The following is a 13,695-nucleotide window of genomic DNA, read 5'->3' as shown; positions in this document are numbered from 1 at the left end:
GCCTGCCTCGGCGGCACCACCTGGAGCCTCGTTTTCTCAGCCACGTGGCTGTGCGTGGTGGGCTGGGCCCCTGCTCTGGGGTGCCCTCTCTCCTGGAAGACACCCTGCCCCACACTGGCCCCTCCAGGACGCTGACCCTCCTGGCTCCTCCTCGTCATCCTGGCCTCAACTCCTCTCCCTTTCGTCCTGCCTCTGAACACAGCCTTTATCCTGCATGCATTTCTGAGGTTCTTCCCCAGAACCTCTGTGAGCTCATCACCCAGCGAGGGTTGTGGTGGCGGCCAGGACGATGAGGACCTCGTGCAGGGCGGGGCCGGCACGTCTCCCCACGGCCTGGGATGCACACGGGCCTTCCCCGAGCAGGCTGTGTGCTGCGGGCAGGCAGGCGGTCCACGTGGGGACGCCTAGTCGACTGGGCCCTCCCACATGCCTCAGCCCTGGGACGCCCTGGGACGCCCTGTGCCCATGGGCCACCTGGCCGTCGGCTCCTGGCTGCAGGAGCCCTGCAGGCCGTGTGCCCTTGACCAGCCTGGGTCAGGTGACCGGGCACCCAGAGGCCACCTCCCCGCTCTGAGGCGGCGCTGGGAGCTGCTGCATGTGTGCAAGTGGCTTTCCTTCTGGTTAACAGTGAGTGGATCTTCTTAACGCGAGAAGGAAATCAGGCGGCTTCCTTGAGAGGCAGCTGGCCAGATCTGGGGGCTCTAGGGCGGCCATTCTCCGGGAGAGCCTGGGGGCCCTGGGCTGCCAGCTGCACCCCTGCCCAAGGGCCTCTCAGTGAGGGGGGGACACGGCCGCAGAGGCCACAGGCCTCCCTGAGGAGGCCACCACCCAGCACCCACCCCGGGGCCCTGCCCACCCCACCCCCACCTTACCCTCCATGCACCCCTGTGGTCCCCACCCCCCTGTGCCAGCAAGATGCCTCCGGCCATTGAGGGTGAAGCCCCATCTCCGTGGGGTGACTGAGTGGGGGCCATGGGCCCCACATAGGCTGCTGCTCCCTGGGCTGCGGGACCAGAGGCGCTCCTGGAGAGCTGATCCCACCCCGAGCAGGTGGGTGGTCCTGGGGCTGGGGGTCCCCGCACGCTTCCTCTCCGTGGCCCAGATGAGCAGGCCCTCTGTGACTTCAGGTGGCCAGCTGGGAGGGTGCTCTCAGTGAGGGGCCAGGACGCCGCTGGCACCCGCTTGGGGAGGGCTGGGGGCCGTGCCCACCACGTGCTCTCCCAGGCCCGAGGCTGCTGGCGGGGGCCCTGGGGCCCTGGCATCCCGGCCGCCCAGCACCGTGGATGCCGGAAAGGGGCCCGGTCTGGGGTGGGCTGGACACCCGTTCCCACCCACAGAAACAGGAACAAGACAGGGCGGACTCGCCCCGGAAAGCCGGCCCAGGCCTGCTCTCTGCTCCTGGGTCCCTCCAGTGGTCAGCGGCTGCCATGCAAGTGTGCCGCCCCAGGGAGCGAGCTCCCAGAAGACGGAGATCCTGTCATGTGCATACCCGGAAAGTAACCAAGGGTGAACGGAGAACCCGGATAGACCACGGCAAGGAGCAGCTCACACCCACGAGGGCCCAACGGCAGAAACCAGCAGAAGACAGCCGGGCAGTGGGCACAGTTGGTGGATGGAATCCCACATGCGGTGTGGACCCAGGAGGGCTGGGAGCGGGCCCTGAGCCCACACACGTCCACCCAGGCTCAGGGCAGCCCAGCCCCCGAGCAGCGGGAGCTGCACCCCCACGGACGGCTCATCAGTGGTTGGAATGGCTCAGCAGATAAATGGACAGAAGGCCCGGTCTGTCCACAGGGGATGAAAAGGAAGGATGTTCTGGTGCCACGACACGGATGAGCCCCGAGGGCCGGATGCCTGGTGAAGCGCCAGACCCAGGACAGACCCTGCCTGGCTCCACCTGCACAAGGTCCCGGGGTTGTCAGATTCACAGAAGAAAGTAGACGGTGGGGACCAGGGCGGGGGACGGGGCAGAGCGTCAGTCTGGGAAGACGGAAAGCTCTGGAGCTGTGTGTGCTGACCGCTGCAGGACCCCGTGTGGGTCCCTGATGCTGCCAAGCCGTGCACCAAGTAACAGCCGAGACAGTAGTGACTTTTAAGTGTATTTATGTATGTTTAACAATTTATAACCCCTGGATTACCCTCCGTCTATTAAAACCATGCTGTTCATCTCGAATTGATCAAGTAGGTCCCCATACATGTGTGCACGCTCAGTCGTGTCTGACTCTTCTGTGACCTCATGGTCTGCAGCCCGCCAGGCTCCTCAGTCCGTGGGACTCTCCAGGCAAGAACACTGGAATGGGTTGCCGTGCCCTCCTCCAGGGGATCTTCCCGACCCAGGGATCGAACCTGCGTCTCCTGCATCGGCAGGCGGGTTCTTTGCAACCGCGCCCCCTGGGAAGCCCCAGTCTGTCCTTACGTGTCTGTAAACCGGCAGTTTTTCAGGGCAGTTTCGTGTCTGGAGACGCCTGCTGGTTGTCACCCTAGGCGGCTGGAGGCCAGCCTGCTGCGGGCACAGGAATCTTGGGGGCACAGGTTCGGGGTCAGCTCACAGTGCAGCCCGATGTTCTGAGCCCCATGGCCTGCCTAGCACGCAGCTGGACAGCAGCTGGATGGGCGCGTGTCCCTTCCGTGGGAACCCCTCTCTTGGCTGTGTGCCCACCAGGCTGGGTCCACCCGCCCGGCCCAAACACCCCTGTGTCCAGGGGCCCAGACTCACCATGAGGCAGGCCATCCAGCTGTGGGCTCCAGCGGGGTGTGGGCTCAGGACCCCCAGGACAGGGCTCCTCCGAAAGCCCGAGCCTGGCCAGTCCTGGAGGCTCTGGAGCAGAAGGGGCCCGTGGGGCAGGCCGGGGGTGGGGACCCTGAGAAAGGTCCCTGAAACCACCAGGAAGGTTGCTGAAGCGTCACGGTCAGAGCCTGTGCCGACCCCTGACCCTGACCTTGGAAGCAGGCATCCTACCGCCCCCGCCCCCTCCTGGCCCGCCCAGCGTCTTCCCCTCTGTGGGGAAGACACCCTCGATCCTCGGGGCCAGGCTGGGGGAGGGGGGTGGGCAGAGTGGCACCTCCAGCCCCACGGCGTCCTCGGAGAGTTTCTGCGCTCGAGCACCGCATGTGCCCAGGGAAGACAGCAACGTCCACCAGGACAGGAAGTCACCGTGCTCCGGGGAGAGCAGGGCCGGGACAGGCTCGGGGGGTCCAGGCCCAGCACTCGGGCTGCACACAGCCAGGCTGGGCAGGAGGGGGCCTCAGGGGGCACGTCCACCACGCGGGACGGACAGACAGGGGCACGCCCCATGGGGTCCCTCCGTCCACAGGGCCCGGCCCAGATGAGGGCGACGGTGGCATGGATGGCTGGGCACCATGTCCACACCCAGACTGGGAGAGGTGGCACCAGATGCCGGGAGGAATGGGGCAGCGGGGCTGGGGGCTGTGCCAGGTGCCCCGTGGCTTTCCACCTGCCCCCGCCCTGGGCCGGGCCCGCTCGCCCCCCGCCCCGTGTTCCCCCAGCCCTTCCTCCCATCCCTGAGCTCGGCAGTGCAGCCTGGGGGCTCAGTCACTCCCCCAACCATCTCCTGCCATCCTTCTCCAAGGCGTTGAGCTGAGAGGCGCGTTGAGGCCCAGGGAAGGCCCATAGCCTCTGCTCGCCCAGGCCCCCCGGACAGACTCCGGAGCTGGCCTGACGCCTGGAGGCCAAGGCCTCGCGCTAAAGCTGGGCGCGGGCTCCGTGCTTTTCTCCTTCACTTTGATCTATGCTTGAAATTTCCAAATAAAAACAACATCCAGACTGATCAGCTGGATGTTGTGCAGTGATAACCCCCCATGCCGTCACACCCCACCTCCGCTCATAAATCAGCTTATGGCTGTGATAGAGCAGAATCCCCGACACGCCGCTGGCTCTGTCAGTAACAACGCTCAGTATCCAACCACAGAGCTCTCTGAGGATGCAGGTGCCTCTCAGGGCTGCAAGGAGCTGCGTCCTCTGGGGGCAGGGGGCCGGTCTCACGTGAAGCCCCCCAATCCCCTTGGGCCCTCCTGCCAACGCCCCACGTGATGCTGGCGTGCCAACCGCACTTGCGTCCCTGCCTCACCCCACCGGCCAGCTCGCTGTCCCCTGGCCCCGCGCTGGACCTGGGAGCCAGACCCCCCGGCGGGGCCCTCCACCTGGATGCACACGTGGGCTCCAGATGCTGAAGGCCGGGCGGCGCCCCTGGAGCACAGCCACCGCAGGCCCACCCTCAGACCCACCGGGTAAAGCGCAGTGCAGGGTGGGGGTCCTGGGCGCCCCTCGGGGAGGCCTCCAAGGCCACAGCCAAAGTGGGGACTCCTCCCTGGCCAGGCGGCAGGGGCTCCTTCACAAAAAAGCCCGTGGGACCAACGGCCTGTGGCCTGGGCTCTGCCGGGGTCTCCCACAGCCCCCACCCCAGCGCCAGGGTCTCCTTCCTCCCAGCCCACAGCCCAGCAAGGAGGGTCAGAAGCTGCCCTGGGTCCCCGTCTGCCCGGCTCAGCCGCCATGCCGCACGCCCGGTGGCCACCTTAGCCTGGGCTGAGTCCTCCTCCTGGGACCCTGCTGCAGACCTGGCCCCCTCCCCACACCCCCAGTGGCGTCCTCTCACTGGGGTGCGTGCTCAGCCCTCAGCCTTGGCTGTCTGCGAGGGGCTGGAGCCCGGGACTGCGACCCCCAGCCCCGCCGTGCTGTGTGGCTGGCCGCCCGCCAGGGGATGGCCCTGGCTCTGACGCCCCAGGGAAGCAGGGGCCGCCTGGGAGAATCCACGCCTCCATGCTGCAGGTCTGCAAACAAGTTTACTGTCAGGCACGCGGTGCGGCCCCTTGCTTGGACGGCAGGCGCCGTGCCCAGCCTGGCTATGCTGCAAACAGCAGCCACCAGGGCCCACACGGCTGCGTCAGGACAGGGAATTGGTTCCGGGCAGGAGGTGGGCCTGAGCGACCCGGGGGGCCCAGGACCCAGGCCTCTGTGCCCGCACCCTCTCTGTGCTGAGTCACGTGGGCGGGTAGAGCGACCAGACGCTGATGCGCTGGTCCCCGGAGCCCGCAGCCAGCAGGCCCGTGGTGTTGAAGGCCACGCAGTGGACGGTGGCGCTGTGGAAGGCCAGCACGGCCAGCGGCTTCATCGTCCGCCACTGAAACACGCGGACACGGTGGTCCCAGCCCGCAGTGGCCAGGATCTTGCTGTCTGGCCGGATCTTGAGGTCGGCGATCCCGGGATTGATGAGCTCGTGGGTCCCACGCACCTGCGATCAGAGAGGCAGGGAGACGTCGGGTAGCTCCTTAGATCGGCTCCTGACGCCCACCCCCGGATGCCCTGCCCCCAGGACATCCCATTCCTGGACGCCCTGCCCCTAGGAGCCCCCCCGCCAACCCTTCATCCGGGACGCCCCTCCTCCTCCCCATCCATGGTGACCAGCAGCCCTGCGTGTCCCACGCCCTCTGCCCCTCCTGCCCAGGAATTCAGGCTTGGGGCTCAGCGCCCCAGCACCAGAGCAGCCGCTCCTCTGCTGCACATGCAAGGCCCCGAGGGAGCAGGCAGAGCACACGCAGCAGGCCTGCGCCCCAGCTCTCACGGGCAAGGACCTGCCCGTCTCTCCTGGGAGCTCTAGCCCTGGGATCAGAGCGGCGGATGCACTGGAACCCACATGGCCTGCTTTGGGGGGCTGTTAACAGTGGGGACCGAGAGGGGGTCCCTGCGGAGCAGGGTGCATCTAGGCCAGCATCACTGCCTGGGAGGGACCCAGGGGGCAGGGGGGGACCTTCCCTCCTCCTCCTGGAAGCTGGGAATGCCCGGGCTGGAGAAGACGGGCCATCCTTCCTGCTGGCTCCAGGGATGGTCAAGGGGGCAGGGCCCTGTCCCTGGTCCCTGGATGTGTGGGCAGCATCTCCCGCCCACTGGCCTGTGTATCCCACTGCCAGCTTCGGTGGGGTGCCCCTGGCAGGGTCAGGGAGTAGGCGGGCGGGCCGCGGCCAGCAGCGGGGCAAGGGGACGCCTGGCCGACCAGCCCAGGCATGGTGGGAGCGCGCCTGACTGGCGTAAATCAGCCTCTTCAAGGATGTGGACCTGCCCGAGGGAGGCAGGGCAGTCTGCAGACCACCTGTATGAGGGCGGCTGCGGCCCAGAGCCTGCCTGAGGGGCAGAGCTGGGACCCCCAGGTGGGTGGCGCCCAGCGTCCTGGCGAGGGTGACCCAGGGCCTGGGCACCATGGGCCCCGCTGAGCCCGCCCGGACCAGGACCCTGGGGAAGGACCCGGACACCAGGGCTTGCTTGGCGCGTGACCTCAGGTGCTGGGAATGTGCTGGGCCCATCTGGTTCCCATTACCTCGCTCCGCTCCGCGCGGAGCCCCAGCTGCGTCTGCAGTGCTGGCCTGCCTGCCTGCCTGCGCGGAGATTGATTTGGGCTCGTTGGAGCCGTGGCCGCGAGGCAAGGCACATCTCTGTTCACGAGGCTCCAGGGTAACACCGAGGGCCCGCGACTCGCGTGGACACCAGCGTGCCCAGGCCCCCGAGGCCTCTGGGACTGGCAGCAGCAAGTGGCCAGGGGGAGAGGCGCCCCCGGGACAGCGCTGAGTGAGGCCCAGCAGCCTCCCTGCCTCCCTCTCCTCAGGGTTCCCAGTTTGTTGGTGACGGCACCTCGGTTCTGTGCTGGACGTGCTGCGCGCGCTCTAAGTCTTAAATCTCTGTCACTGTTCCCCCCACAACGCAGGACGGATCAGGCCGACCTGGGCCAAGACAACAGGAGGGGCGGGGGGCCTGGGGTCGCCGCAGCAGGCGGGGCCCTCCGGAGAGCCGCCTGGTCCCCAGGCCTCAGCCACTTGGGCTGAAGTCCAGGCGACACTGGGAAGGGGCGCAGAGCCCACGGTACTGGGGGGGCTGCCTCAGCCCCACCAGGCGGGAGCAGAGGCAGAGGGCACCCTGATGTCCACCTGGGGGCCCTCCACCCTCAATGTGAGGTGAGCACGGCACGGCCCCGCCCACCTCAGGGATGTCGGCTCCCACCACCCACGTCTGGGACTCCGAGGCCTTGGAGACCGGGGAAGCCCCACCTCACAGCAGAGTGCCCTGTGGGGAGGTGGTCTGCCCCACTGCACGGGGCCGAGGGCTCGCTGGGACACAGGCCAGGCAGCTGCCGTGCTGGTCTGTGAGCGCGGCACAGGCAGGGATGCAGGGGCAGGCTGATGCCAGGGGAGCTAGGGTGCCACCCTGTCTGCGGGCACACGGGACCTGGCTCAGACGCCACCTGCAGCCACGACCACTTGCTCTGCTTCCCGCGCAGGCCTCCTGAGGGGGCGCTTTTCCGGAAGCCATTGCCCTCCCCAGCCACTGGAGTCCAGCCTTAGCCCCCCGCTCCTACCTGGGGCTCCACCCTGGCAGCCCTGACCCGCGGTCCTGCCCCCAGGAGGGGCGATGCCTGCGGGCATGAGGCCTGTCCCCATCTCTACCCGGGCCCGCCTCCCCAGGGGCAGGACCTGCTCCCTGGCCATGGGGGTCTGGGCTCCTGGGCGAGGCCCCCCTGTGGAGGGTCTGAGAGACACCCTCTTCTGCGGCCTCCAGTCTGCGGGGAAGCCCGGGCCACACAGCCCAAGAGGACGCAGCCAGTGTCCCACTCGGCTCCCCCCGGGGCCCTGCTTCCCCACACCTGGGCCCTCGGAACCGGCTGTGGACAGGTCTCAGCCTCCCGAGGCTTCCTGGCTAACCGGGGCTCCCGCCCCACCCAGAAGCCAGCGTGCACCCAGGCTCCCCACAGGGCTGGGCACTGGGCACCCAGACGTGGTCCCAGGGGCTGCGCAGCCATGGAGGGCGGGCAAGGCTCCGGTCACTTTGCCTCAAGGCCCCCCACCCTGCCGGGCAGCTTGCAGACGGCTACAGGCGCCTCACTGGGGGATTTCTCCACGTACAGTTTGGTTCTTTTTTTTTTGATTAATCAGTTCCTTACTGACCAAATTCCTCTGAGTTTTCAAACTGGCTTGCACAGCCCGGATCCCACATGCCTTTCCCCTAGATGGACGAGACGTGACCGCTGTCGGCCAAGGCCCGAGAGAAACCCAAGCCCTGTGAGCGGCTCAGGAGTGCGGCCCCTTGCCCGCTGCCTGCCCGCGCCGGCCCCGATGATTAATTAGCCAGGGGCCTGCACCAAGTCCTTTTCATGCCTAAATATTGTTTCAGCCCATCAGACCGCCAGCACGGAGCAGGATGGATGAACCCGCGGCCCGGCTCGCTGACCTGCAGTGCCTGCTGCCCCTCCAGGCTCCAGACGGCCAGCACCTTCTCCGCAGAGCCCGACACGCCCCTGGCCCTCCGCGGGTCCAAGGCCAGGGCCATGACGGGCTCCGAGTGGCAGGCGACACGGCTGCACACCTTCCGCGCGGAGACGTCCCACAGGGCCAGCGAGCCGTCTTCGTAACCGGCCAGGAGCAGCGGGCGGGGGCTGGACTCGGCCTGCGGGGAAAACAGGGTGTCAGCGCCAGGGGAGAAGGGGCTGGGGACGGGCCGGCCACCCCGCTGGATTCGCGTGCCTGACAGGCAGTCTGGACCAGCACCGGGGGACACGGGCCACGCCGGCCCTCCGGCTCCTTCCCACTGCTGACATGCGCGGCCACCCCTGGGCGGGGCCGGCCACCTGTCTGGCAAGCCAGCCAAAGAAAACCACGAGCCCCGTCTCCATGAAAAATGAACCTTCTGCACTTTGTCAACGTCGCCGCGAGCCCCCCGCCTCCGACCATCAAGCCCGCGGAGTCAGCGCCCCGCCCGCCACGTGATGGATGAGGGCGCGGGTCAGAGGCTGCATAGCGGCCACGAGGGGTGGGGGTGCGTATGGACCCCAGGCCAGCCTGGCACCAACTGGGAGCGGCTGCCCCGGGACTGCTGGCTGAGCTCCCGGGTCTCAGAGGTGACTGAGAATGCCCGCCCCTCAGCTGGGCTGCGGGACTTCCCTGACCAGGGGCTCAGCGGCCGCCCTGGGCCCTGGAGGGCCGGCGGGGGCCTGGCCCGGGGTTGCCGAAGCCCCGAGGAGGGAGGCTGGTGCTGGATGCAGTCTGGGCCTCACTGGACATGGCCCTCCTGCGGGCCCGGGGCTGCACCGCAGGCGTGACCTAAGGATGCCAGGGACAGAAGGGGGTGGGGAGCCCCGCATGGGCCCACCCGGGGTCTGGAGGGATGGGAGGACCTGTGTGCCTGGCTTTCTGATGACCACAGGAGCGCCCGGGAGAGAGGAGCAAAGTCCAAGGAAGCGGCCGTGAAGACTGCTGGGCCTGGGTCCAACCCCCGGGGGCTCCGCCCTGGCCCCCCCGCTGCCCCTACCCGTACACTCCCCCTGCACTGGGGGCTGCCCCGCTCCTGGGCTGGGGCGCCCCGGCTGAGTGAGGGCTGCATGCTGCTGACCCGTCCAGGCCCCACGTGGTGGCGGGGGCACCAGAGCTCCTGGTCCAGGGCCCACCCCCTGCGCTGAGGCCCCTAGGCCCCCCCGATGCACACAGGGTCCCCGCGGCCCAAAGACCGCATGGGCAGGCCCACCCTACTCACTCAGCATCCCCGCCAGCCTCTGGGTGTGCCGGCCACAGGGGCCCCAGCACCTCCAGGTTCCTGGGGAGCCCCTTGGCCAAAGGGCGGGCGCTGGAGGGCCAGCCTCCAGGTCGGGTGTGCATGACCTCTGACCTCCCATGTGACCATCCTCCTCACAACACAGGCCATCCGTTCTCAGGAGCGGGATGGACAAGGCGGCCTCTGACGACTGGTCAGGGCCCCCGCCACACTTGGATCCGTCAGCGGTAGGCAGTCCAAGCCCCCAGGCCTGGAGATGCGTCCAGGGCCGACTCTGAGCCAGGGGCTCCGGGCTGGATCCACATCAGCCAACGAAGCTCGGCGTGTCCGGCAGCCGCGTCGCTCACCTTGATGAGTTTGTACATCCTGTTTCTACACGTGGTTCTGGTGGAATTCCTACACCATTAGGCAACGACGCTGACGGCGTCTCCAGGGAGAGTGAGCGGATGTGATGCGTCCCCTCTGGGGCCTGTGAGCACCCCGCCCCCCCGAGCCCGCCAGCCCGGCACCCACAGCCTCACTGTCCAAGAGAGTCTCGGGGCCCACGCCGCCCCACGCCCCCGAGAGCTGCTCTCAGTTCAAAAGCTGTGGGGGCAGCGAGTGTGAGGAAGAGCCAGGAGTGGGGCGCACAGGCCCATTCACCCCGCGGGGCTGCGTCTACCTGCAGGGCTGGATGGCTCCCCTGGTCCCAGTGGCACAGGAGAGCGGCCCTGGTCAGCGGCCTGCTCCCCGTGGCGCCTGCGACTGCAAGGACACCCCCTGGACTCTGGAGGGCATGCCCTGGGCTGTCCACTCGCTGCCACCGGAGCACTGACGCCCCGGTGACCGAGGCTGCCCCCACCCTCGCCACAGCCTCGGAGATGCCTCCTGACTGCGAATGGTCATCAAGATCGGCCAAGCAAGGAGGACACGGCCACTGGACAGCGCTGAGCCCCCCACGGGCTGGAGAGCTAAGCAGCTCGTCCCGCAGTCAGAGGCCACGTGGCTTGCACGGTGGGCCAGCACCGCCCCCACCGGCCCCACGCAGACCAGAGGACAGCACGTGGCTCCCCAGGGAGGTTGCCGCTGACCCCACTGCCCGAGGGGTCTGCAGGCGCCCTTGCAGCAGGAGCGGGGCAGGCTGGGGATGGCACAGTGGTGGAGGAGGGGGACCAGGAACACTGTCCCCAACGGGCATGACTCACGCCCGGGGGCGTGGCTGGGGCGTGGCCAGGCACGGGGCCTTACCTGCCAGAGCTGCAGGCACATGGGCATGCCCAGCCTGGCCCCCGCCTCGGGCTTCAGGCAGCTCACTGACGTCTTGGACGGCAGCTCCAGAACTTGGACCTGACAGCAAGAGAACAGGCGGGTCTGGGCTGGAGCCAGGTCGAGTCTGGGCCGCACGCACAGGAGGCTCAAGGCTCAGCTTGGTGCTGTGGGCCTGTTTGTGCCTCTGCACGACCCCCTGGGTCCCAGGCCACGCAGGATGCACGCGTCACTCCCGGGTCACTGGCGGGGCCCTCGAAGGTGTCGTTGTCCAGCGGCCACCTGGGGCCTCCCTCGTGTTGACCTCCCGGCCGGGCGGGCGGCTCTGCCCGACGTGTTGACTCAGCGCCTGGTGCCCCTGCCCTCCTGGCGCCCCCGCCTGGCTAGGCCTCACATGCGGATGGCCTGGAGCCTCTGGGCTGTCCTGGGCCCAGTGCCCGCTGCTCCGCCTGCGTGTAGCCTGTGCTCAGAGTTGCCCACGCCAGCACAGACCCTCCTGGGTGCCCTGCCTGGTGGCCACCCTGTGGGCGAAGCACCACGGGCAGTGTGCCAGGGGGGACATGGGCAGCCCAAGTCTCCAGACAGCGAGGCTGTGGTGCAGATGGGCTGTGGCATCAAGACGATGAACACCTGCTGGGAACACAGGACCCCTGGGAGGTGAAGCAGAGGTGCCGACGTGCAGGGCGGGGGCGACGCTCTCACCAGCACCACACACGCGCACACACGCCCTCCACACCGTCGTGTCTGCAGGGCTAACTTCCGCCCCGCACACCTTGTCCTCACTGCCCCAAAGACGCGGCAAAGAACCTGAGCCACCAGAGGGCCGCCCCACCACGAGCTAGGAACGCGAGGCGCCCCCACAGCAGCCGTGAGCTCAGGACAGGCGCCAGCAGGACGAAGGACGCTGGGAGGACGCAGAAGCCCAGGGTGCGGCCCGGACGTGACCGGGCAGACCAGGAGGACGCGGGGGCCTCTCGGGGGAGGTCCCCCAGGCCTCAGACATCCAGGCCTACCCTGGCCAAGGGCGGGGCCCGGGGGCCTAGCGCCTGCATGTCAATGGGACTGGCCAGGGGTTGGGTGGTGCTGGCGTGAGAGCTCTTGGCCACGGTCCCTGTGGTCAGGGGTGCGGGGGGCCTCCTACACACTGCTGCTCCCACCTGGCATCCAAGGGCACGTTCTGCTTTCAGAAAGATGTCTGGTCTGGGCAAGTGTGGCCACCCAGACGGCTGGGCTGGCGGGGCGGGATCACGTCCTAGTCACATCGGGAGCCCCTGGGCCTGTGGCCTGAGTCCAGGCGGGAACACGGGGAATGGCCCGCTCCCAGGAGGCGGCCGGCCCTGGCCCAGACCCCGCCGCCTGCTCGGGAAGGGCAGGCACGGAGGAGGCTCAGCACCGTCTCGCTGCTGCCGCGGGAGAGCGTGGAGCCCTCTGTCTTCACATTAATAAAACTTTTAACAGGTTTTTGGCAAATTGGCAACAAAAGCACATGTAGCTCCTAATTGGAGATTTGAGCGCCTCGGCGAACAAACAGACGCCTGTTCCTGCCTCGTTATTTACGAGCTGGGTCTGCTCTGAGATTCACGGCTCCTCTTGGGCGCTGGCCAAACTTCCCGGGTGCAGGGCTTGAGTGCCCGCCCAGCCCGGCCTGCCAAATGGCCCTCAGGGAGCAGGGACAAGGTGGGGGATGGAGGGGGTGCCACCCCCGGGTATGTGGCTCCAACCCCCCCGACCCCCATCCCCATAGGCCCCACCCCCAGGCGCAGCTGACCTGGCCCTGCTCAGCCTGTGCCCCCCGACAGTGACCCTGGGGCCCTGCTCTCTGATGTCCCCTCTGTCCTGCAGTCGCCACCCTGGTGCGTGTCCCCCAGCAGCATCCCAGCCCTGCCCAAGGCCTCACGTCGGTGCCCAGTTCTGACCTGAAAGGCCGCCTCCCCTGCTGGCCTGGCTCTGCTCCTGACGCCCTGAGGGCCTCACGGAGACCCCAGCCTACCTGGGCCCCCTGCCCAAGCCCAACACCAGGGCCACCCAGGCGGCCGGCCACAGCTGCTCGGAGACCCCAGAGCCGCTTGGAGCTCACTCACCTCGTCACTGCCCCTCCCAGGCACTGCCAGCATCCAGCGCTGCGGGCCCTCGGCCAGGACGGAGGCCCTGCAGAAGCCCACGCTCTCCAGGTGCACGGCGTCCACCACAGCGTTCCTACCTTCCGCCAGGTCCCACACGCACAGCTGCAGGTCGCGGCCCTGGCTGCCAGAAAAGGAAGCGGCAGGCCGTGACCCTCCCGGTGGAGGCCACAGGACGGCATGGGACCCCTCATGGGGAGGGCCCCGGCTCCTGCGCTAAGAAAGGCCACACTTACACCTGCGGCCCAGACGTGCTGGCCTGAGGTCCGAGGCAGACGGGGAGCAGACACCGAGGACCCCACCCACCGTCTGGCACTGACGCTCCAAAAGCTCAAGCCTGTGTCCCTGCAGCGGCCCCTCGCTGGCCCTCAGGTCTCCCATCCGAGGAGCCCAGGAGGAGGGGCCGTCGCTGACACGTGCAGCACGCACACACCCCGGAGGACGAGGCGAGGACATGGAGCGTCTCCTCCCGACGGCCTGCCTCAGCAGTCCGACCTGAGAACCCCAGGGGTCCAGAGCAGGCGAAAGGGGCCGCCCACGGGCACAGGTGCGGCCTCGGGTGTGCGAGCCGGGCCGGGGGAGGGTCTGCGGGGCCTGGTGAGGCCGGCCCGGGCCCCAGCTTTGTCCTCCAGCCCAACATGAAAGGGCACCTTCCCTTCAAGGGCCGTGTAGGAGGCTGGACTTGCAAACACAGCTGGGCCCCGGCCGCCACTGCAGCGGCACACACCTGGCCCCCCAAGCACCTGCGTGTTCTGCATCCTGCCCGGCGGAGCACCGCGGCCA

At 68.2% G+C, this 13,695-nt stretch overlaps 1 protein-coding gene across 5 annotated transcripts in view; it reads right to left on the bottom strand.

Moving 5' to 3' along the window:
- Positions 1-2,086: 2,086 nt before the first annotated feature.
- Positions 2,087-13,695, bottom strand: part of GNB1L (G protein subunit beta 1 like) — a 30,669-nt gene continuing 19,060 nt past the window's right edge. For 4 of the 5 annotated variants that reach the window (XM_027566005.1, XM_027566003.1, XM_027566006.1 and 1 more), the window contains 4 exons: positions 12,874-13,036; positions 10,775-10,873; positions 8,231-8,446; positions 2,087-5,249 (listed from right to left, as the gene is read on the bottom strand). In XM_027566005.1, the coding sequence (XP_027421806.1) occupies positions 4,998-5,249; positions 8,231-8,446; positions 10,775-10,873; positions 12,874-13,036 (730 nt within the window). In that variant the 3' untranslated portion in view covers positions 2,087-4,997. The remainder of the gene's footprint in view (positions 5,250-8,230; positions 8,447-10,774; positions 10,874-12,873; positions 13,037-13,695) is intronic. The other variant, XR_003515128.1, reaches the window with a different exon arrangement.

This window comes from Bos indicus x Bos taurus, chromosome 17 (assembly GCF_003369695.1).
Source record: "Bos indicus x Bos taurus breed Angus x Brahman F1 hybrid chromosome 17, Bos_hybrid_MaternalHap_v2.0, whole genome shotgun sequence".
In the NCBI taxonomy this organism is placed as follows: domain Eukaryota; kingdom Metazoa; phylum Chordata; class Mammalia; order Artiodactyla; family Bovidae; genus Bos; species Bos indicus x Bos taurus.
The sequence above is the reverse complement of the archived record's forward strand: the minus strand, read 5'-3'. Positions and strand labels throughout refer to the sequence as shown.